Source organism: Amblyomma maculatum, chromosome 9 (assembly GCF_055883805.1).
Source record: "Amblyomma maculatum isolate TAMU_Amacu chromosome 9, ASM5588380v1, whole genome shotgun sequence".
NCBI classification, from domain to species: domain Eukaryota; kingdom Metazoa; phylum Arthropoda; class Arachnida; order Ixodida; family Ixodidae; genus Amblyomma; species Amblyomma maculatum.
Genome location: NC_139352.1, coordinates 58690103 through 58714532, shown reverse-complemented (window position 1 = coordinate 58714532; position 24430 = coordinate 58690103). Strand labels below are relative to the sequence as shown.

Genomic DNA, 24430 nt, shown 5'->3' with positions numbered 1-24430 from the left:
CGGAAGCGCGCACAGCTCAAGGATGGCCAGCGAAGGAAAACTCAATGGTGGTTGCCGCGGACAGCAGCCACTTGCGGTTGTTGATTCCCCGGCGAAATGCAGGGCTGCATGACTTAAACAATCCTGCAGCTAATTTAGCTAAATAATTCCTCAAGCTGAAATCTTTGCGTCCACATAGTCGCGAAAAACAGAACACTGCGTTACTTCCAGACAAGGACGACAGAGAAGGAGGGGCGGGGCGCTGCCATGTTTTTTGTGTCATACGTCTCCTTTGACGTCTTTGTCCGAAATTCTTTTCTGTTCTGTCGTTTGCTGCGGTAAATCTAAGGTGTATAATTTGTTTCTATGTTGTTTTTCGAGCGCAAATCGCTCCTTGTACGATACAAAAAAAAAAGCAGTTTTTACTGTTCTATAACATTCCAGGCGTTTGTGGAATCCTTAGCTGCGACCTGATTCCTTTCACAAGTCTCCTATAGAAGTGCAGTTTCTACAAATGGTGCGCAGTAAAGTGCTCAGATTAAATATTTTCTGTTCAAAGACGCCGAATAAGGTTTGCGAAATAAAAAGTGAATGAACGGCTTTCTGCTTTACGCTAGCTCTGGTACGGCTCCTGTGAGTGTACATAATTTTCGGCCACTTGCTCTGCCAGAATGAAACTTTAAGGCAGCTTAAGTTCGTTATTTGTTTACGTAGTTATTTAAGGTTTCTAGAATAATACCAAAATATACATGATTTAAAAAATGAATACATTTGTTCCCACGGCGTGGATGTCTGAAGAGAAGAAAAATTACAAAAACTTCACTGCAAAGGGTTGCTAAATTTTATGAGCAGTTTTAGCAAAAGGAATTGTTTCTGAGTGAGTTGTTTCATGCTTTGAGACAAGTACAGCCAAAAGCTAGACGCCATCAAGCAAGGAACACACAAACAACACAGCATTCAAAGAACGTTTCTCTCCTCTTTTTTTCTCTTCGCTTTCTCATTTCTTAATGTATGGGCTTCTTTGGTTAAATAAAATTCAGTTGTTCTTGAGCAAAGTTTTCTCGTGTTCCTTGCTACGGTGCATCTAATTATGGCCTGTATACTCTAGCACTTCTGGCATCTATCAAGATTGCATGCTGCGAGGGAAATAAATGAATTTTAATTTTTATTTTCAATTTGTGCGAAAATGATAAAGATGTAATTTCGCCACCACGGGTTCATATTTGTGTAGTCGGGCCTAAAAAGACCAAAACAAAAAGACTGCCAGCAAGTAGTATCTAAATTAATGCACGGATTATAAAACATTTTGCAGATGATTCAATAGTACTGTTCAATATTCACTAGAAGAATGTCATGGCCTCCAATAGCAGGAGAAATATTTCTCTTTCTATGAAAACTTGTCTCGAGCCCAGGCCTTGCTGGGAGCACAAAGCCGAATAAGCCTGCCCTCGTCACGATGCGACGAAGCGTGCATGCTGAATGAGAATCGCCCCGCTGACAAACATGGGATACCCGCAAGGCCTCTGACACAAATGTAGCCTTCGCCTCAGAAAAAAAAAAAGTGAATAGAAACTCTTAGGCGAGGTAACCAGATACGTGCAGAGTGGTTCGTTTAGACGACCGTAGGACATAGGGATGGACATAGGATCGAAACGAAGCACGCCTCCCCCTCCCCCTGATTTGTATTCAGAACCTAACGTGTTTCTATAAGGCCATATAAGCGAGCGAATACTGTCCGGTGTCGAGAGTATATTTACCACAGGTTTACATTGTTGTATGCTGTCTCAGATATCTTTTTTTTTGCCCGTAGCCTGACTTCATAAGGAGAGGTGGGAAAGGCTCCAAGCTTGCGGTGTAAGCAAGGCGAGTGTCAAATACTAATCGTAGAGATATCTTTCGCCACCAGGTACCTCGAGGCTTTGTGTATTCCCTCTATATTGTTACGTGGTGACAAGCAAATAGACTACACAACATGGCGACAGGATGAACGATGATTTTATCGGCTGGCCTAGCGCGAGGGCTCCTCTCGCGCCTCTGCCGATCTTCTTCTTTGCAACAATATTATTATTTTTAGCTGGTAACACGAGGTGGCCAAGGCGTTGTCGCCATTCAAGAAAACGTATCTCTGCCTCAGGTTTCTCACTGTTACGATTTTGCAACGTATGTACAGTCGTGAGCAAAAGTGAAGAGACCATGCGCTTTGAGAAAACTACCCGCCAGTTTTTTCTGACAGTGAAACAGTTATTCCTAAGAGAGAGAGAGAGAGAGAGAGAGAGAGAGAGAGAGAGAGAGAGAGAGAGAAAACTTTTAATGAGCATATAATCAGTAAAAATTCGCAGGAGCTGGGTGGTCGGTGCCCCTAGTCCAGGGCTCCGCTGGCAGCAGCTGACTTGCGGACTAGCTGGATAATCCAGGCTTGCTGGTCCAGGTTGTCGCTGGTCAGGGTCGCCTCCCACTGCTCATGTGTCGGGCATGGCACTATTAACGTTGGGTCAGGTTTGTCCTGGCATTCCCAAGAGATGTGATAGAGTGTGGGGCTTGCACCGCACCAAGGACAGTAACTCGTGTATTTTGTTGGGCTTATCTTATTTAAAATTTGAAGATTAGGGAATGTGTTTGTTTGTATTTTTCTCCAGTCTATAGCGTCCGAAGAAGGAAGTTGTTTGTGTGGTGGTGAGAAAATTCTTCTTTCTAACCGTAGGTGTTCCAGCCTGTCGCCGTAGGGTCCTAGGAGAGGGGTGAGGTAGGGATGGGGATGACTTCTTTTGGTTGTCTTGTGTTTTTATGGTGATGGCTATTGCCAGTGATTCCGCTTCCGCAGGATCCTTGGCATAGATTGAAGCCTGAATAATTGGCCTCTTCTTGTGGTCAACTGCAGCTATTGTTAACTTGCCAGGTTCGCCGTAAGCCCCTATGTCCACGTAGACAACCTCCGCGTCTTTAGACAATTGTTTTTCCAATGATTTGACTCTGGCTTTCCTTCGACCCTTCTGTAACTCATGGTGCATGTGCTTGGGTATCGGGCTCACATAGATGTTGTTTCTTGTGGATGTCGGAATTTGTGATTTGATCTCAGAAGTTCTTAGTGCCTGCCATAGCCCTAGTTTTGACAGGATTTCCCTACCCGCCTGCGTTGTTGTTAGGCGTTGTTTCTGACTCTCTAGAACCGCCTCCTTGAGCTCCTCGAAGTTGTGCACTCCGAGTGCCCAAAGACGTTCCGTTGATGTTGTTGGCGGGAGGTTTAGGGCCGTTTTATAGGCTCCTCTTATGATAGTGTCAATGGCCCTCTTATCAGTGAATCTAATTTCGTGATATGGGAGCCCGTAGGTAATCCTGCTAACGACTAGGGCTTGTACAAGGCGGAAGGTGTCCTCCTCCCTCATCCCTTTCCGGTGCCAGGTTACCCTTCTAATCATTCTGGAAATTTGGTTGACTGTGGTTTTGAGTGTTTTGATTGTATAATCCACTCTCAAATTGCTTTGCAACCACAGCCCCAAAACTCTAATCTTGTCCTTCTCTTGAATTATCTGGTCTCCTAGAGAAGGCTGAATTTCTCCTGTGGACTTGTAATTTCTTCTGTGTAGCCTGATAAGTTCGGATTTTTCTGGGGAGCATTGAAGACCGCTCTCCCCGGCAAATTCCTCGACTAGGTCTATAGCGGCTTGCAGAGCTTCTTCTTTTTGCGCCAAGGATCCCTGAGTAGCCCAGATGGTGATGTCGTCCGCGTATAAAGTGAAGCCAATATCAGTGCGGGTCAACAGTTTTTTTGCTAAATTTATCATTGCTATGTTAAATAGCATTGGAGAGATTATTGAACCCTGCGGTGTACCTTTGTTCGGCATGGGTACTTTTGGTGATCGGATCTCTCCAATTCCTTTGGTGGCTGTGCGATCTGAGAGGAAAGCCTTCACGTATTTGAAAATTTTCTCCCCGCAGTTGATATTCTTTAATTCGTGCAATATGGTTTGGTGGCCAATGTTGTCGAATGCTCCTTTGAGATCTAGTGCCAGAATGAAATTTTTGCCTTTTCGGGGTATGGTGTTGATGACTTCTTCCCTAATCCGGAGGAAAGCATCTTGCGTGCAGAGTCCCTTGCGGAAGCCCAGCATGCAGGAAGGAAAGATGTTGTTTTCGTCGATGTAATTTTGGAGCCTTAGGTGGACTACTTTTTCATAGAGTTTTCCCAGGCAAGAAGTGCATTAGGTACCATGCATAATATACTTGCCTCCTTGCCCAAGCAATTTTCTCTGGCATATCTTTTTATACATCAAAAAAGCAATCGTAGCAGTTAGCGTGGTCTCTCCACTTTTGCTCACGACATCCGGCGAATTTGCGCCACGTGTTCGCAAATTGGAGTCAGGGTTAGTGTGTTAGTCGTTATGTACGTCTACAAGGTCCCAACTTTCGAGCTTTCTATTGGTCGAGAGGTGCACCAACTTACGAAGCTTCTCAAATAAAGCTTCATGGAAGCCTCGGTGGTTCATTTTGTAGATGTAGTCGTGAGGAACGTAGATCGGCAGGCAGAAATGTGTTGCAACTGAGCAAAGAAACGACTGCCCCGTAACCGAACCGTTTTTCTTTTCTTCGGATAAAGACATACCCGCATAATGAATGGCACAATGTTTGAACAGCGCATAACGAATGGCACAGCGCTCGTCTGTTGTGCTTCTTTTCTTGTGTGTTTCGTCTCTTCGCGCTGTTCCACCCACTATGCACAATGTTCTGCATAGAAACCAAACTTTGTTTTAACTATCGCCAAACGCTGTTGTTGTCTTATCAGTAGTAATTACCTATCTCTTATCCCTACTGGCACATCAAGAATAAAGTTATTGATCGTTGACCACTATAGCAGGAAAGGTTATATAATTTCAATTCACGTGCTTTTCTATTAGCTTTTCAATTTCAGCCAATTAGCTTTCTTCACAACAAAAACCCTAATACATCAAAATGCTAGACTTTGTGAAAGAGCGCTAATTATTTACAACATTAACTTTAATGTCTATGTCTGCCATTAGGATCCGTCTTATCTTATCAGAGTTTTATTAAAAATGGTAAACCTCTCCAATTTCGTGACCAACTTCTGTTAATGAAGCCGCATTCATCATACGCAAATGAAAGCAGACAGAAAGGCCTACAGCCGTAGTAGCTTTAAACGCCTGAAAGTGGCGGAATATCTTTCGCAGACTTGTTCCCCGACAGATGGCGTCACATTGCTACGCTGCTCTGAGGTATTTTACCTCTGGCCGGCTGGGAAATCACCTCCTTTTTTTCTAATATCTTGAGATGTGTCCTGGATTATTTCTCTGTTCCGTCATAATATTTGTAAGTGGCCTTCTTTGGTGGCCGCCACAATCTCGTGATGTGGAATCTCCTTCACTGTCACTGGCAGTCTCGCTGACTACGAGAACGACTTTTACTCGACCACGTTCTGGCTAATACTGTATCAATCTGGACTACACCCTAAATTGTTAAATAAATATTCTAGAACTGACGTTAAGAAACCGAAATCAATACAGGGCAATGAGTTTATCCGTACTGCTGAAATAATGCATTAGTAGAAAAAAATAACAACAACATCTCACTAAGAACGAAATGGAAAGTCGCAACATGTCAAGGCGACGTCACTTTCAGTTTAGGAATCGACGCGCTGAGCAAGGCCAAATCTCCAGGGTGGTAAATAACGTGGTGGTGGTGGGCATCGTATCGTGCTTTTGAGCGATTCTGTGACGCTAAGATGCGAAGACGGGTAAGCCGGCGGGCTTCTTTCTTCGGCAAAGCAAATTGTTTCGGCTACCGAGGGATCTGCATCACTAGTGACTGAAAACGGGAGGATGGTGTTTAAGATATATCGTGATTGGCGAACGTAGAGCAGAAGGAATGAACTAAAGCCAATGGGCGGGGTCTGTCACAGAAGCTGATGTGCCACTACGATAGGCCATTTGTCGTCCTTGCCCAACTTAGCGAGCTCAACTATCGCATCGCTCGCCTCACTAAAAGCGGCCGTCGCTCTGCGAAAAGTCGCGCACGTTGTCCGTTCAAAGCCTTACCAATCACGCGACGCTGTTTAAGTCGCCCAGCGGGCTTCAGCAGCGTCGGGGGAAGTGTGACGCCCAGAAAGGGAGATAAGAGAAGATGAGGTCGATGAAGAAGCGGCTCGTGCTGAGACTCGCGAGTGGACACAGCTTGGTCTTCGACATTCGTCCTGCGTCAATTGGAACCTCGCTCGTAACAATATTATATCGGGTATTTCGAGCGTTTGACGCAACGCATTTCTGGTCAAGTGGCAGTCTCAGCGTTATTTGTTTTTCGACGTACTCAGGTTTAGTTGAAACTTAGACTTCTAGTTGTCCTCAATCTCCTGGTCATTTGTAGCCTATTTTGCAGCGTTTCGATGTATTGTATTAGTGCAAAGGAACTTTTGAAGTTTCCTATTTTTTGGTCTCATCACAGACCTTTGTACGAGAAATCTTCTATTCGTGATGTCACTGGATGCACGGCCGACTCTATTTGTTCTGAGTTTGTTGCGGGACAAAGTTTTGAGCTTCCTTTTCACTATTTCAGAAAATAGTACACTCCAGGCGTAACTTACAGTCGTCAGTTTACTTAATTACGTGATCACGATAGGATTTATGGCTATATCCAGAACGTAATAGATGCTCGAGCAATGACGTCACAGGCTTGTCGAAACTTATTTTCGGTTCCGGGTTTTTGACATTTTAAATTACTCAGGCTTAACAAATTCGACCCTGCATTTAGTACCGAAAAGAAGCAACTCTAGAGAATGCGCTGCTAGTATTTGCTTGTAGTTGTAAGAAAAAAAAAATCAAAGTAGAAGTGCCTTTTGATACCAGCGGACCGGGTGAATCCAGCATCAAGCTACTTACGATTTAGATTTCACTACGAACAGTACGAACAGGCATCAGCATCCAAATGTCTTCTCACCGTAGTGTTTCAAGTTTTTACATAACTTTAGGTAAAAATGGCTTTTCGATTTGCGCATAGCTCTTACTAGCTCCCGAGAAACGGCGTTATATGTCTATCTGCGTTATTACGTCTCGCTGTAATATCTTGTATATGTGTGTGTTTGTAAGTAGCTACGCAGCGCCAGAAGTCTTCAGATCCATCCCCCCCGTTTCAATGTAAAATGTGTAATACGTGTCATACAAAGTTTTCTTTTGTGCAATGCAGGGAACATATCGAGACACTGGCCACCTCAGAACTCAAAAGCGAGGGCTGTCATTCCTCGCTGCAGTTATAGTAATCACGCTACTCCGATTAGTGAGTACTAGTTTCAAGCTCCCCAATACCATCGGGCACTCATCATCATCCGATTCAGGTGAGCCCTCGTCGAGCTGCACCAGTAATGCGGTGGCGAGAACTAGCATAATCCTGAGGCCGCATTGCGGCGGTAAGACTCGGGTTGCGTCTGGATGGCTAGTGTGTTTCACCATTTCCTCGACGTTTATAACACAAAAATCACCAAAGCGCTTTTGAATATCCAGATCCCACACAATTGATTGGCCGCCCGTAGCTTGTCTCACGTATCTTGACTCATGAGTCATCATCATCACCATAATAATCATAATCATCATCATCATCAGCTTGACTATGCCCACTGCAGGGCGAAGGCCTCTCCCATATTTCTCCACTTAACCCGGTTCTGTGCTAGCTGCATCCACTTGACCCCTGCGAACTTCTTAATCTCATCCGCCCACCTAACTTTCTCCCGCCCCGTGCTACGCTTTCCTTCCCTTGGAATCCAGTTTGTTACCCTAAGCGAGCATCGGTTATCCTCTCTTCGCACTACATGTCCTGTCCATGCTTATTTCTTCTTCTTGATTTCCACTAGAATGTCAGTAACTTGAGTTATTTCTCTGATCCAATCTGCATGCTTCCTATCTCTTAATGGTACTCATAAGTGCCAGATGCTCTGATTTTCTGGCCAATAACGGTTGTCTCCGTAATTGAAGGAATAGGATTCCGCATGAGATTCATGGCACGGTGATATACAACATGCAGCAACGACCACAAGTTGGAGTCTACGACAAGGTACGTGCAGTCAGAAAACCATCGTTTAATTTTTCATTTTGATTCAGTACAAGTTGGGGGGGGGGGGGGGGGGGGCATAAAACCACTAACTCTTACCATTGTTTCGTCTGGTGAAGCGCCGTCGTCACTGCCTCTGGCAGAATTTCGTGTCACAGGGATCTCGGTCTGGCAGTGGCCCGTACTCAGCTCCAGAGGGTATCCAAACACAAGAAATATATCTACAGCTCTCGTGACCTCGACATCAGTATTTCTGGTGGTAATAACTTATAGACAGTCACTAACTGAGAAAACGCACGCTGAAAACACTGCACTAAACAAAGGGCTCCGTAGTTTGCATGGAGAAATAAGGTCGGTCTCTTGCTGAAGGTTTCGCCCGCTCGGGTATAGCAACCTCAGAGCAAGTCTGATTTCGTTATCTTTATGGGCGTTTCCGTCGTCGGTGCCGTGGCAAAGGGTCTTTTTATGTGCGATGATTTTCCAAGGTTTCAAGCACATAAATAAGAATGACTGACTCTCACTGCATTCTAATATAAAAGTGAACAAAATGTAGTTCTAGGTTCGCGTTTGTGGCTGAGGGTTCCCACGCTGTGGGGAGTAGGGAGAGTGATGGTGGTAGCAGTATGTACAGAAAGAGGCCCGAAATAGCGGAATCAGTACGCGTACAATTCTTCCGAAGGTATCAGCTCCACGCAGAGTCCGAGGCGACGTACGTCTTGTGCTCCTCATGCTTCCGCGCAGCCGCGACACTGCGATGTTGTGATTTTCTCCTACGGCACTTGTACCACAGTGCCCATCCGACGATCGTTAGGCCCAACATCGCGACTGACGCGGCGCAGATGAGTATTACTTCAGTGCTGACCAGTGGTAAGTGGGTGCTGCCAAGGGATCCTTTTTCTGCAATAAGTATGAAATACAGTAGTGAGGAACCAGATTGATTTGATCGTACTATGAAGTTTGGAATAAAGGAAACACCAAAACATTAAATTAGTGCAGATAATTATTGCAGCAGACTGATCACATTCTGCAAACGTAAACCACGATGAGTAGAGCTCTCTTGAAGAAATAAAATATATTATTAGATGTTATTGGCCATTTTGGAAGTAATTCACTGTTTTCATTCGTGCCAGAAGTATCTTATTCTATTTTACTGCTGTGATCCAGACATGTAAAGCACCTGTGCTTAAGTTGACAACAGACGACAAAATTGGCAGATAATTTTCTGTTGTCACAACGAAATTTCTAATTTCTGCGTTGTTTTAACCGAAACCTGTTGTGACAACAGCATTTTCTACAGTAACATAACTTATGCATAGTTACAACAGGCAGGTACTGCGGAATACAGAAAGCTACTACAGAACTACTGGACTATAAAAATACTACAGGATTACAGAAAAGTCATACGCTACACGAGAGCTAAAGAATAGTTTTTTTTTTGTATTTTAACTCGTATTTATAAGACGTAGCCTTAACCTTGTTAGAGAAACATTAGCTTCTTGAAATACCTTCTTGTAAATAAAAATGAGCCTGCCAGTCAGGCATCAGGAATGGGAAATAGTGTAATGTCCAGAACTGCCGCGTGTGTGCTGAGAAATAGTCTTAACCCTGAATACAGCCGCCAAAACAATCATGATCGAGCACCGAATACAGAGATTACAATGTCCGCGCTGAAATAATACCTTTGCGTTCCCGTAGCGTCTGAGCTTGCGCCAACGTCCTGACGTAAGTTGCGAAGGTGGCCATCTCCAGTTCCAGCCGAGCCACCAGCAGGTACTCGCTGCCAGGTTTGAGACCCGTCAAAAACACCGGCTTTCCGAAGACGTCGCTGCTCTCCCACGCCCAGAAGTCTCGTATGGAGCGATTTCTAGCCGTTGCGTCGTACAGCTGGACGTGGAGCCGAGGCAGCGTTCCTTCGGGCTGGCCACCTCCTTCGGCCGCTGCTTGATTGCGGGACGTGCACGTCAGGGAGAAAGAGGTGTCCGTGTAGTTACCCGCTGTGCAGTTTATACTGGACGAATGGTCACCTGTAGTGTTGATGATGGCAAAAAAGCGGTTCAGAAGTGTTAGCTGGAAATATATATCTCCCTAAGTAAAACTGATAACGTGCGCTAAGTACAGTATACTTAACTGTACCTCCTCAAAACTCAAAACTCAAGACCCCCCTGCTCCCCTTCCCACCAATACCCCCAATCCCCAACCCCTTGAGCGATGGGATACTTTGTTATCCAGCCCCGCCCTATCGATTCAGCTCGCATTTAAGGACAAGGGCCAGGAGCTGCTGAGAACATATGGGTCTCGCAACTAGGGAACCACTCCGTTTGGTGCCTGCATGCACCACCTATTTATTTCGGGCCTAATAAATGTTGATTTCTCCTCCTCCTTCACAGCACAATTCCCTTCGTTAACGAAGCAGACATTGGATGCACGTATACGGCGACGAGTTGTTATAATACGGTCTGTTTTGGATAAATACTCTAAGCATGACTAGAGACCCGATATACTGCTTTAACTTCAAAAGCTGTTTGCAATCGATACTGAGGCGGGAGGTTAGAGAGAGAGCGCGAGTTCACAAACACTGAGTGGCACGCTCGAGCCTCGCCTTAACAGTAGCCGCAGTACCGGTTCGATTTTAATTCCGCGAATTCTTTTTTGTTTGTTTATTTGTTTTGTTGCTTTAAGTTTTCGGAGAAAATGAGGGAATCGTACCATCTCATTTCTCGGGGGACACTTTGTCTTTCAACCAGTTCACATCCCCTTGGGAAACTTGTCTCCAACTTAACTAGCAAATTGACGGTCTAAACACCACTGTAAGTGGTGGCGTTACAATTTTGATAGGAAATCACGTGGGAGGTTTTGCGTTACAATCAGAGCATCGGCGCCGGCTTTTCTGCTACATGGCTTCTTCGCCGTATCACTTAAAAAGCGCTGTGGTTGAGTGGCCTTCTTTGCGGTACTTCGTATTACGAGATAGGTTAGGTTTGGTTTGTGGGGTTTAACATCCCAAAGCGACTCAGGCTATGAGACGCCGTAGTGAAGGACTCCGGAAATTTCGACCACCTGGGGTTATTTAACGTGCACTGACATCGCACAGAACACGGACGCTTGGCTTTTCAGCTCCATCGAAAAGTGGCCGCCGAGACCGGGATTCAATCCCGCATCTTTGGGGACAGTAGTCGAGCGCCGTAACCACTGCGCCACCCCGGTGGGTCACGTATGTCGAGATTGTATATACAGAATATACAGTGAAGTACGGCTATTTCAGGGTAATTGTCTTTTCAGCATGCTTTAATATGGAAGCCCTCACGTCTCAGCTGAAACCGGTAGCGGCAGGGTTCTCGCTGGGGACCCACTGAGTTCCTGGCCCAGCAGAGCAGCGTCGCGTGGAACAGGTACGTCACCACCAGAAGCTCCATACGGTTCGAGTCCTGCTTGGATGGCCATCCTTCATTACTCTCTTCGTTTTCGGCCTCCGTAGCTCTCAGATGCACGCGGCGTCTGTTTCCAGCGTTGTCTTCGGCTACCCAGTAGTAACTCAGGCCCTCGCTGGGATCTGCCGTCACGTCACAGGTCACGTTCATCGCTTCACCGGGGGTCGCCGCGAGGACCTTGTCTCGTGGTGCATTGCATCGAGGGGAGTCTGCGAGGGAAGGCAGATGGTCTACTACCTGTCATACTACTCAAATGTTTTGCACAGGCTAATGAATAGGGTATTACGGTCCAACAAGGTAAGTTGTTGGGCGAGTTGGTGACGATTTTCCATATCTACAGCGCGATAAATGGGACACGAGATAAAACATATAACTACAAACACAGCGCTGTATCCCAATGATGTTGTCATAACGTGATAACATGTCACAGTGATAGTGTGACAATGTGTCTAGGGCAATTTCGATGTATTTTAGCATGATTTACATGGGTAAAAGATGCAGTTAAGCGCCAATTTTTCCAGGATTGTCATCGGAAGAAGCTGCGTCTCTGAAAAAGCTGCGCCCACTTCGTACCCAGGTGGGAACCAGGCAGCACTACAGGCATAGAACTGGAAACCTTGCGATTGTAGGGCAGCTGCCCCAACCATTCTACCACTGCCCCAATTATGAATAGGACGAAAATATTTAGTGATCTGCATGGTTTCTTTGTGCGATGTGCCTGGTTGGCTCTAAAATTGTACTTGTTGTGCATGATGTTACAAGAACTGGAAATGTACGCGTCACTTTGTTGTTTGTATAAGCTATGTTTTCGTGCCGGATAATCAAATAACCCATGCAGAAAATGTACTAACAATTGAATTCGTACGTATAACGTTTCACAAAGGTTATAATAAGTAACAATATTGTAGTAGTAACTTATTCAGTAAAATGTAAAGTAAATGACCGCAGAAAATGCTTTATATGCTGACAGACACGCAACAAAGCTCTAAACGCATTTACGCGTTAAGGAAAGGAAATTTGCTCAAAGGATCATGTACTTCGTGATCCCATGTTTTAGATGGATGCTTCGTGTGCACTGTAATTCGAAGTCAATGACTACTCACGTCTCACCCGGAGCTCCAGCGGTGCGCTTTCTTTTGTTTCTCCGTCTGCGGTGGTGGCCAGGCACGTGTAGCGGCCGGAGTGGTTGACATTCACCCCACGGATCACCAGGTAGTGCGAGGTGACTACCGCCTCACTCGAGTGGCCAGAGAGTCTCTGGAGTGCGCGTCCCTCGCGGCGCCAGGAGACATCAGTGATCCTGGAGGCGGCTAGGATCGAGCATTCCATGTACACATCAGCCCCCTCGGTGATGTAGCTCGCGTTCAGGCCCGGACCAAGCCGCACGCTGACCTCCGTCTTGTCTGCGCGGAGGTGCGTAAAAAGATGAGAAAGAAGGCGTCACCGAGTTCCACTCTTAAGCCGAAGCTTAGCCGACCTCGGAGCTTGTCTCAAACTTTTTCCTTTTTGGAACTTGATATTGTGGGGCAACTTTATTCGGCTGTTGACGCAACACGCTTTGACGAGGGAGCTTTCTGGGCTCCTAATCAATTGGTCATATATATGTAAAGATACCGAGTCCCGAAGTTTGATGTTATTTTCACACACTGAAGAAACAAAAAACGTAAACGAAAGAAAGTCAAGGACAGAAACATACATTTTTATGCCTGCGTTTTTTATATTATTTTGTCGTCATCTTAGCAGCGCAGTTATTGGCCCCTCTATAGAGGCCGGCGTGATCCATGTGTATTTCCTTCTGGTTCTACGAAACAAGCTAATACGGTTTCAAATAAATCGTTGCTTTGCTCTCTCTTCTGAGTTATGGCAGCATTTGCGTGCTCTCTGTGGAAGCTTCCGAGTTGAGTATAGAGGAAAAATTGCTGCGGAGCTATCAGAAAGACCGTCGATCCAGGCAGTGCACACGCACGGCATTTCCCGAAATGAGTGCTACGAAAGGAGCCTGTTGTGACCAGGTTGTCGTGATTAGTACCAAACATAATTATGCGCGTTGCTTCTCAGCAGTCGGACATTTTTCTTTGTGCCAGAAATGAGGCCCCCTATCTAGCACTAGTGTTTTAAGTCATGCTAAGGCTATGAAAGTTACACTGTTGGTTCAAAACGTATTTCAGAACAAAAAAAAAAAAAAAACTACGACAATTTGTTACAATAATATTTATTTGTTCGGCTAGAAGTCTGCCATTTAAAAAGTAATAATTAGTTACAAAATGAAAGATGATCCAAATTTATCTCAGGTAATCGATTGCGTGCAATGCGTTACTTAAGAATCTTCTTTGTACTATGGAGGCGCTACCTTCCCCTGCGTCGTTACCAACGTTCTTTATTAGAGAGTTGGAAAACTACGCTGGATGCGCCGTGCTGCGGAGTGGCCCCCAAAAATCGCCGGCCTGGCGCCCGCGAATTCCAAAACGACCGCAGTGCCATTCTTCCCGTCCTCTGCACCGCCTCTGCTATGAAAGGATAAAGCGGAAATTTTAAATGCTACTAACCATTTATTTCAGCAAAGCAACAGAAATTAAAACTGCGTTTTCGTTTCTTATATACACATTTGCACGCATGAAAAGCCACCGCGTTTGCAGACATATCTCAAACAGGCCGGCAACAAACGACATGCTGGAGCCGAGTTTGAAAAGACTGCAAACTCCTTGCTCGAGACGCGGCAGTAGGAGCGGTGGCTTCCATATGCGTATAAAAATCTGTTTCAAAAACTCAAATGCATCTTTTTATTTTTCGTTGCGTTGCTGAAAGTAGAGGGTTATAGTGGCATTAAAAATTATTTCCGCCTTGGCCATCCACCGCAGCGGGGTAGGGGGGGGGGGGGGGGAGAGTGTGGTTGTTTTGGGATTCGCAGGCGACAGACCGGCGAATCTTATGGTCCGCTTCGTAACACGCTGTTTTCCAACTGTCTCTTTTAATCTTTTAACAACGTTGGTCGTTACTCCCTCAAGTCCGTTCCTTGGGCAATAGTCCCTGCCCACACTAGTCGTGAGCGGTTCTGGTACAGACGCTGGGATAGCGCAGCTGATGCCTTCGCTTCGGGGCACAGATCTATCCACAAACAAAGGCAAGTCGAATACCTGAACTAAGCCAGTTTATTAAGAAGTGAGAGTTAGGCGTAATGATAGCGACTGTGTCCGAGTCACAACGCGCGCACTTCCAGCTTCTTATTTAAGCAATCACTCACGTGAGGTGTCCATCTTGAGGTAGCGGCTCATCACTCCCAGGTTCTCGGGCAGGTTGCCGTTGGTCGCGCGGCATTCCAACAGCTTGCCTGACTGCAGGGATCGGGGCAAGAACAACATGCTGGTGCTGACGTCACTCTTCGTCTCGCTGTGGCTGTGAGCAGAGTTCACGGCTCGCCCATCGAGAAACCAGGTGATGTTTGCCGCCGGTCGGCTCCCACTGGTTTCGCACTCAAAGCTTCGTGACGACATGGAGGACGGTGACGTCTCGAAGGAAGCCAAAACTTTCGCCCCATTCATTTCCTTTCCACCCGATGATACAAAATCCGATACAATGGGCGTAGCCCTCGTTGAGGTCCATCGCTGTTGAGAGTCGTCGGTTAATGGGACCAAGGTTGTGGAATCCATTTTCTGCGCAGGCCAGCTCCATATTGTCACGGCTGTGGGGGCCACTGCGGATGTAAACGAGGGATATTCTACTTAAGTTGAGGACAACCCAGAGGGATATGGAACGAACAATGGTAGGGGTAACATTAAGAGATAGGGAGCGTGCAGAGTGGGTTAGAGAAATAACTCAAGTCATTGACATTCTAGTGGAAATCAAGAAGTAGAAATGGGCATGGGCAGGACATGTAGTGCGAAGAGAGGATAACCGATGGTCGCTTAGGGTAACAAGCTGGATTCCAAGGGAAGGAAAGCGTAGCAGGAAGCGGGAGAAAGTTAGGTGGGCGGATGAGGTCAAGAAGTTCGCAGGGGTCAAGTGGATGCAGCTAGCACAGAACCGGGTTAAGTGGAGAAATATGGGAGAGGCCTTCACACTGCAGTGGGTATAGTCAGGCTGATGATGATGATGATGATGATGATTTGTGGCGGCTTATATAAGCATTATAAAGAAGCCTGCGGGAAGATAGTATAGTATTGCATCAGTTGGATGCCACCTCTCAGGCAAATAATTATGTCATATCCTGGCTGGTCCAGGTTGAGGTGCATACCTACGTTCTTTTAGGCAGAGAGCCGTTACTAGAAACCCATACGAAATTATCGTGCAAGTCTTATTATTCACTGAGCCATCGTGACAGGTTTTATTTAGGTTTGTTTATGAGTCAAGGAAGGCGCAGTATCTCGCTTTTTTTGTAGACAGCTACACTCGTCAGAAATGGATATGTCGTATGCTCGACTCCCAACGGAAACTAGTATCCAGATGGGAAGTGAAGCGGTATGACGCCACCCCGAACGCTCGACAAAGGGCGTTTGCGTCATAATTCGATATGAAATCAGGTGCCGATTTTCGCCACCCCCGTTTCTTTTTTTTTAAATTTTGGTTACAATGACGTCGACGCCTTTTGAGCCGAACGAGCTGTATACGCTGCGCCTATTATTCAACATTCCGTTTGGTTACGTCCCAGCTGTTCATCTAACATTTTTTGATTTATGAGATTTGACACGGCAAAGTGACCCAAGCTGTAAGGGACGCTCTAGAGGGGGAGCTTCGGTTAATTTTGTCCACTTCCATTGCAGATCCCTAACTTGCCCTGACATCGCGCAGTATAGGGCTTCGCGCTTCGCGTCCACTGAAGCCTTGATTTCAACCGGGTCCCCCGGATGAGCAGTCCAGCTTTCTAGCTGTTGAGATTCCACGGCGAGACTAGTGGGGACCGCGCCAGCCACATTTGAAGGGAGTGCTTTTCCCGCGGCTACCGATGCGCCGCCCCTTTACCCTTTTCTTGTCACCGCCCTGGCCGGGTTAACCGGTCCCGCACGCCGTTGCCTCTCTCTCTTCCTGGCCGGCATCGTCTTCAGTGCGGGTGCTTTTGCAGCTGGATCCCGACCACGACACCCCTGATCTCCGGACATGCGAGGAATAAATCCCTATGTTTACACGACCCGCCTTGAGTCACTTCGTGTGCCCCTCGGGCAGAGCAATCGTCCACAGACTTTAAGCCAATATGGGCAGACAGATCCTAACATTGGTAGAGGCAATAGAGAGATTTAGCTTACCGTTATCCGCGATCCGCCACCGTGACATTCTACTGCGCGTGGGCGGGGCGCACAAGCTGATTGGTCTCGACGCGGCAGGTCTATGCGCCGACATCCAGTATGTGGCGCCATCTATAGGCGTCAAGGGAATCTGAGCATGCGCAGTGGAACTCGCGGTGGCGGATCAAGATGGCGGATCACGGATCGCGGTAAGCTAAATCTCTTTATTTCAGACTCCGGAGAGCGATCATGCGAAAGCACGAACCCGGCCGCAAAGACCACAGGTGCCTCTTCACACGGTAGCTATGTACAGATTACGCACGGCCGCTACTCCCGTGCTTATGCAAGCACTCAAATATTGCATCAAAGCTCGTTAGTCAGCGCCTAACACTGAAGTCAAGTATGAGAGAAGCTTCGATCCAGACTTCGGCAGTTGCTATCGCGATGAAGACAGCATAAAGACTTACTTTAAAAATGCACACGTTTCTTCAAGACATCGCGCGTGTCGACCCGACGTTGCGGTTGTAGGATACGCGCCACCGCGGGCAGGAGGAGCACCATGCCAACAGACATCTTGGAGATGACGCCCGCCCACGAATCAATCCGATGTGTACAGTCCGCTCTCCATGTGTGTATTGACGCGTCAGTGCGAAAAGGAACGCACAAGCACTCGTGTAAAGGGCGTCTATGGAGCTAGCTCTTGACGATGACCTTATACTCCCGCCACTACTCGCCTCGTACGTATGTCCACACTTTTCGTACAGCCGCCGATGAACAGCTGGGCGCCATGAAAGTGGCAATGCCACCGATGGCTCTCTCGATCAATGGTGCTGGTAAAGGTGTAACTCTAATTCCAAAAAAGAAGACACTCGCATTGAAGTGAAATTTATCGAGTTTTGTAAATCAATGTTAGTTGAGTAGACAAAGAACCATGGTTCCGTAAAACATAGAAGTTAATTTTATTCACGATGGAGGGGAAAAGCAAGACCCCGGTGTTCTGCTTCATGTCAGTCCACGTTAAAGAACGTCAGATAGTGGTAGAAAATTCCGGAGTACCGTATATAGCTTCCCTCATTGCCTGAGTCGCCATGGGTCGTCAAACCTTATAAATGAAGCCATATGAAAATTATATTCAGAGCATTATGAGAGCATTAGGAGAGATAATCGTTCATGAAATGGAAGCACCGAAGATGGTCTAAATGCAGAATTTATAATCTGCTGCTATCAATAAAGGAAAAGAAGGCTATTAAGAACGAAGTCTATTATGACGCAAAGTTTTCGAAAAAAAAAAGATAGTGAAAAAACTGCTCTTTTAAATAACGGCGGCCACGGAGAGAAGCACAATTTCTCGCGGAAACTCTTCAGTAGAGTCTGAAAACAATTCGGATGTTTTTACTTTTTTTAACGCAACAACACAGGCAGAAAGGACAGCAGGAATTCGCGAACCTTCTTTTTGAGCACCGAAAGGAGGTCCACGGAGTTACCGTACACTTACATGAAAAAAATAAAAAGGCTGTAAAAAAACATAAACGAGTCAAGAAAACTTCCGCTTGGCTGCTCAGAAGACAGTTGCAATGAAAAGGTATTCATTTCGAGCACGAATAGTGCTCGATGCAACAAACTCCTTTCTAACCCCGCGAGCAAAAAATCGATCGCTGCACATTTTCTTGGAAGGTGTGTTTTGTCAACTCCTGTAACTTTTTTTATATATTATAGAAGACACCACGCACGCACCGGTGAAAGAATGCCGCGCTGCGTGGAGAAAAATAAGCATGAGAAATGGAATACACACGTGACAGATGTAAAGGAAGTAAATCAATTGTTTCAAAAGGCCAAGAAGGGGGAGTGCGACAGTGTGCGACAATACTTTAAGCGGTCACATTGATTGCTCTGGTTGTTTTTTTATTGTTTTTCCATACCTTCAAAAATATAAAAGATATTTCCTTTGCTCGATGTCCCTTGGTCTATGCGGATTTGTAATATTTTACATCTCTAGTTCCCTGCATTTTTACATCCGTCTTTTTTTTTCTGTTTTTTTTTTCATGATGCCATGCCATCGTCCCTGTTTTGGTGGCTTTTGCTTGTTGGTTTCTTCTCTCGCATTTTATTTTTGTGTGCTTGAAATATTAATTGCTGTCCAGAGAATAGCAATACAATAGCAACGCAGTACTGAGTAAACGAATGTTTGGCCAAGCACAAGCTTTATTTCCCGAAGAAAAAAAAAAGCGCGCTCGAAAACAATTTCACAAGACAATTTTGCTTTCCTGAATCATGATGCACGAGCAGAAACATAAACACAAGGAGTACAAATGTGTGTCAGAGGAATAGGCCCGCATGAAATAAGAAATGGGACGGTCGCTAAGAGAAAAAAAAGAAAGAAAACCCAAACACTCGGCATGTACCATCCAAGTCTAAAATAGGATAAGAGAAACATGAACACAAGAACATAAAAGCATTAAGTTAGGCCAAGTAAAACTAAACCCGGCTCAACAAAACTCTCACACAATGATTTTCGCTCCACCCAAGCGAAAATAAACTGCACTAGCATTCATTACCCTTTCAGTTACAATCTTCTCACTGGGTGTTCATATTTTCTTTGCCTGGCTCCCATTTCATTTCACGCTTAATGTACAGATTTGTGGGAATTGCTTTCAGCGTACAAAAACGATTTCCTCCCATTTTCATTTTTTTTGTGGGAGTTCCTATTTTAGACAGTGGGCATGCATATTTGCGACCTGTCAGTGGAAAACAGCTCGAGATTTCTGTACGATTCATGGCCTGACAAATTTAAATTTCGGCAGCGCCCACGGCCCAGAGAAGTAAGACGGTGTCCATGCCTAGAGGCACGCCCGTTTGTTCTTTTCCAGTCGTGGGCGTACTTATTAACGAAAGCGCCGAAAGACCTATTATGGCCAGTGAGTGACACAACTAGGTGTGCTATGAAGCAAGTTTGTTTCTGGCAGTACAGTCAGGGTTACCTTCGTCGTTTCAAAAGTAGCGCGCTTTACACTGCGCCCTTTCCCGTGGTTATCAACTGATGCACCTTCCGCCACGATTAGAGAGATTTAGCTTACCGTGATCCGCGATCCGCCACCGTGACCCGCTACCGTGCGTGGGCGGAGCGCACGAGCTGATTGGTCCCGACGCGGTAGGTCTGTGTACCGACATCAAGTATGTGGCGTCATCTATCGGCGTCAAGGGGATCTGGGCATGCGCAGTGGAATGCGCGGTCGCGGATCACGGTAGCGGATCGCGGATCACGGTAAGCTAAAACTCTCTATTTACTGGCTGTAGCGCGTAGCGCTCCTATTTAGCACCATTCTGCTGAGATAATCATGAGCACCTAAGTGTATTTCAAGTCAGGGTATGTCAAAAAGGCGGATGCAGATAGTATTCGGGATGCAATTAAGAGGCTCGTGGCCATCTGCGCCACAACCACCTGCAGCACCAATCGCAGCACATCTCCGCCCGTAATGCTGGAACTTCAACGGGTGAGCTGACGTTCTTCCTTTAATTACTGCTTCGCGCAATTTTGTGTTCCTTTTCCGCAACATACGAGTGGTTTGATTGAGTCTTCTTTTTATCTCCTTCATGATACTATCTGCCATGGGATCGATAGCATTTGTTCAATACTTACTGGTGTTACTGCGGCTTAAAAAGTAAAACAAAACTGCTCCCTTGTTTTCGGAATGAGCTCCACCTAAACAAAGCTTGTATTCCTTTATATTCATTTATATTTTTCTTTCTCTGAGGTCCCAGTCTGGTCGTGATCTCACCAAGATGCTTCTCGTTGAACAACAGCAAAGGTCGGGGACTAAAAACCAAATAGGTAAACCAGAGCTTCATTTCATGCGTCCTTTGCGCAGCAACAGAATCAACTGCAGCTTACGAGTGCAACGTAAAAGCGCAGTAATAACAGTACTTTTTAGTGTTTAAATCTGATGTGCTGCCATGAAAGCAATTTCAAACCCTCTGGGCGATAGGGTGCATCGCTTCTGCAATATCGAAAAAAGGACACCACAGAAGCAAATGACATCAAGAGAAACCTGGGTACTTACTCAATAGGAAACAATTATTTTGCGCCTTGTCTGAAAATGCTTTCAGGGACCCAGGTGTGCGGGATAGAAATGTTCCCACGAGGGCTTGTTATGGGTAGTTTGGAAATGACAGCCAGGAACAGTGAGCATGTGAAGTGTTTCACATGTCGTTCATGGGCACGTGTTAACGAACGCCTGTGGTGTTTACTAGACTCTGAATATCATAAAGTACTTACGGAACATATCCACCAGCGCTGTCACAGCTCCTGGAAGTGAAACGTTGCTAACCGCAGCGCAGGTAAGGTTGGAATAGAGGTCTGAGCGACGCAGCGGCCCTAAGGTGAGCAGACTCTTCCAACCGCCCTGGGATGTCGCCATTGTTTCATGCGCCGTTCTCTGCTGCACACCGTTGTGGTACCACATCAGCCTCAGGTCATGATCACCTGAAAGGACGGCGTTCTGTTGCATCTAACGTAACAACAAACAGAATGTTTGAAAAGGACGCCGGAGGCTGGCAAAAGAAAGTGACAAAGTCACCGAGGACTGGGACACACGGACACAGAACGCCGTCTCAGTTATATGCCTCTGTCCCGAATTTTTCTGTCCATGCGCTTGGGTCTGCGTTACGCACTGTTCACGTGACGGGTTATCACGTGTTCGAAAAGAAAACGATTACAACACTGTCTTCTATCCTGACTGCGCAGATGCTATTTAACACCCCTGGTACAACCTGCGCCAGTACTCTATTAGTGCACGAACGTTTTCCTTTCAAGCTCCGCTTCCACCGCATGTGAACAAGTGGCAGATTTCGAGGAGAGCCTAGAGAAGAGAGAGGGCCTAGATCTCGCTTACGGCTTAAGGCGAGCTGTCTTTCGCTAGCACACCACCGCAAAGATTTTTTCCTCACACAGGCGCCGGCAAGAACCTTCAGCAAGATCACCATGCAACTATTTTGTTGGTATACACGCGTGTCGAACGTACAGCAGCTGAACCTGATGTGCAAGTAAGAGATCCTGCGCGTAAGCTAAGCAGACCGAATTTATGTTTACATTTGGATAATGCGAAGAAACAAGATGACGAAGCTAGGATCAACTCTAACGCCATGGGAAATAAAATTTGCAAGCTTTCCAATCTTCTCTCCTTGTTTTCGGTGGCTTTGCCTTCCTTTGTATTTATGTCAACCAGATGCAATGATAAACGCCCTGTGACCTTTGTATTGCAATAACGCACAGTCGGAAGCATTCGCCTGCAGTAGTGCTCCGGATAGCGTATCTGCCACGCTCAAACTTTCCTATTGTCACGGATGTTTTCTGCTTTTGATCGATCCACTAGCACTAAAATACCGCCATATAACGACTTAGATGCGTTTGGCGCTACAAAAAACGTATCTTCACAGCATTCACTCTAGGGAAGACAACAGCCCATGTATTTAAACTATCCTCAAGATCCTGCAGGCTACATTGAACCAAGACCGGACTCGAGGGAACGCGGCGCGTGCTTTCATACGGCCTGCTCACTCGCCGCGGATGAAGTGGGAGCTTTTCTAGGTGAGTTGCGCTCTATTACGCCGCGAGGGGCGCGTAGACCTATACCAAACCCTTACCGCTCGCTTCTGTGGCAGCGTCCAGTGCGCGCCTGCTTTTGCGCCTTCAAGCGCTCGTTCGTCACCGTAATTGTGCCTCAATGATAACAAAAAAACATGCAGAGGGCTTATTTACTCCGCGAAATTAAAACGAGATACTATATTTCCTTCTGAGAGCAGGCTGATAGAAAATGAAAACAGGAGGAATTCATCGTCGTCCTCCTGTTTTATCGAACTAGACCGAATATATGTTGTATTTTGCGATCGTAAATGAAGAAGCTATATTTCATTTATTTCGTATGCCTATCCCTCTGAGCATGTAATAAGTGGACGCGAAGGATGGCTCATGCCGAAATAAACAGGCTCTGAAAGGCAGAACAAAGAATGCGAGCATCGGGAAATGCAGACTCAACGTGTGCATCCTTTGACGTCTTTACGTCCACTTCGGACCCGCATACAAAACTGAATATTGAGGAGCTGGAGCGCGTTCAGAAACGGGCTGCTAGGTTTGTGTCTGCCGATTACAATTTCCAAAAAAGTTCTTCTGGTTTGCGCGAGAAGTTGGGATGGCCGTTACTTGAAAACCGGCGCAAATATTTGAGACTCTCTTTCTTTTATAATGTGCTGAATAATAAAACTGGAATTCCAAAAGAGCAATACATTAATGAACCCAGCCACATTTCCTCCCGCACTGATCACCCACTTAAGGTGCGCGAGTACAACTGCCGTGTAAACGTATTCAAATATAGTTTTTTCCCACGAATAGTGCATGACTGGAACTGTCTCTCTTCGCGGGTCGCTACCGCTCCTCCTACATCGTTTCTGACCGATTTGCAAAGCCACCTGTCAATATAAGTGCAATAATTCTTGTCCGAGTGTATTATGTTGCTTTTTTTTTTGAATTTTTTTCAAAGTTGATTATTCCTGAAGCTTTATTATTTAAGCAGTGCTGTATTTTAAAATATATCTTTTTTTTTGTGTGCGTGTGTGTGTGTTTAGGGTATATTTGCCTTTCTATAATGGTTTTTATTTTTTGTTTGTTTGTTTCTGCTTCCATAGTGCATGGGTTTTCTGAATTTTCTGTGTAGACCGCATCATTTGCCTAATTTATTGTGTACTAGATGTTTGTTCTTATTTATGATGTTTCCCCCCTACAATAATGCCTCTGTGAGGGCGCTGTAGGTACTGTGTATAAATAAATAAATACTTATGCTGCATCAACATAGTGTTGATGCACCCAGCGCCTTCACCAATAGATGTTACGGGGAAGATCTACAGTCCGATAGCTGTTCACACAACTAACGTTGATGACAGCACCGATCTCATCACTCTCGGCGTCGTCTTCTTTTGGGAGTCTGTCGCAATTCATCATCCTCAGCACAACCAGCTAATACCGCTAGGTAACAATATTATCGGCGAATGCTACAGTAAATAATATATCTAAGCTAGTTCGTCTGGCGCATGTAAAGATTGGCAGTAAAGATTGTTCTAACTGGGTGAAGGGTATGAGCCGCCAATAATTTAACTAAACATGAATTCCATTTGCCCTCTGCATGGGTTCAGTTTACGCATTGCGCGATACCCTTAAGCTAATTATGCAATTTCATTTTAATGTGCGCAAAAGCGGTTCAAGTCTACGCTGGCATGTGCTAAACATGATGTGAAATCCAATTCTATTGTAATTATTCTGAGTCGCAAGCACAGCAAAGTAGCAGCGTACTATTTTAAGATTAACCCCGTTATGCTGTACAAAAGCTGATTTTTGTTTCCTCCTGCGCTAACCTTGTATTCTTCATAATATGAGAGGAACTGCCGTTCATAAAACATGTAATGGCAAGGCTGCCGAAACATAGAACTAATCGCATGCATTTTTGGACTCTCAGATCTGCTGGCTGTCAGTGTCAGAAACGGAGCGGGAGCTTTGCTGTTTCCGTCGCATCCATTGTTCTCTGAGATGCACCATATTCTGCCAGCCTGTTACAATTAGCGGTCGATCGAGAAGGAGTACTAGTTTCGCCTCCATGCATTATCTCAAAGAATATGTCAGAGCTACGGCATTTTTTTTTCGCTTTTGGGCACGTTTCTGCCTGCTTCCGCACACGTGCTCCAATTTCGGGCTCCTTTACTTGTGTGTCGGCAAGC

At 45.8% G+C, this 24430-nt stretch overlaps 1 protein-coding gene across 1 annotated transcript in view; it reads right to left on the bottom strand.

Moving 5' to 3' along the window:
• Positions 1-8707: 8707 nt before the first annotated feature.
• Positions 8708-24430, bottom strand: part of LOC146179127 (uncharacterized) — a 166319-nt gene continuing 150596 nt past the window's right edge. Inside the window, exons 5-10 of the mRNA XM_084580119.1 lie at positions 20943-21149; positions 14695-15144; positions 12557-12856; positions 11330-11662; positions 9705-10049; positions 8708-8922 (exon numbers count right to left, since the gene is read on the bottom strand). Coding sequence (XP_084436245.1) covers positions 8708-8922; positions 9705-10049; positions 11330-11662; positions 12557-12856; positions 14695-15144; positions 20943-21149 — 1850 coding nt within the window. The remainder of the gene's footprint in view (positions 8923-9704; positions 10050-11329; positions 11663-12556; positions 12857-14694; positions 15145-20942; positions 21150-24430) is intronic.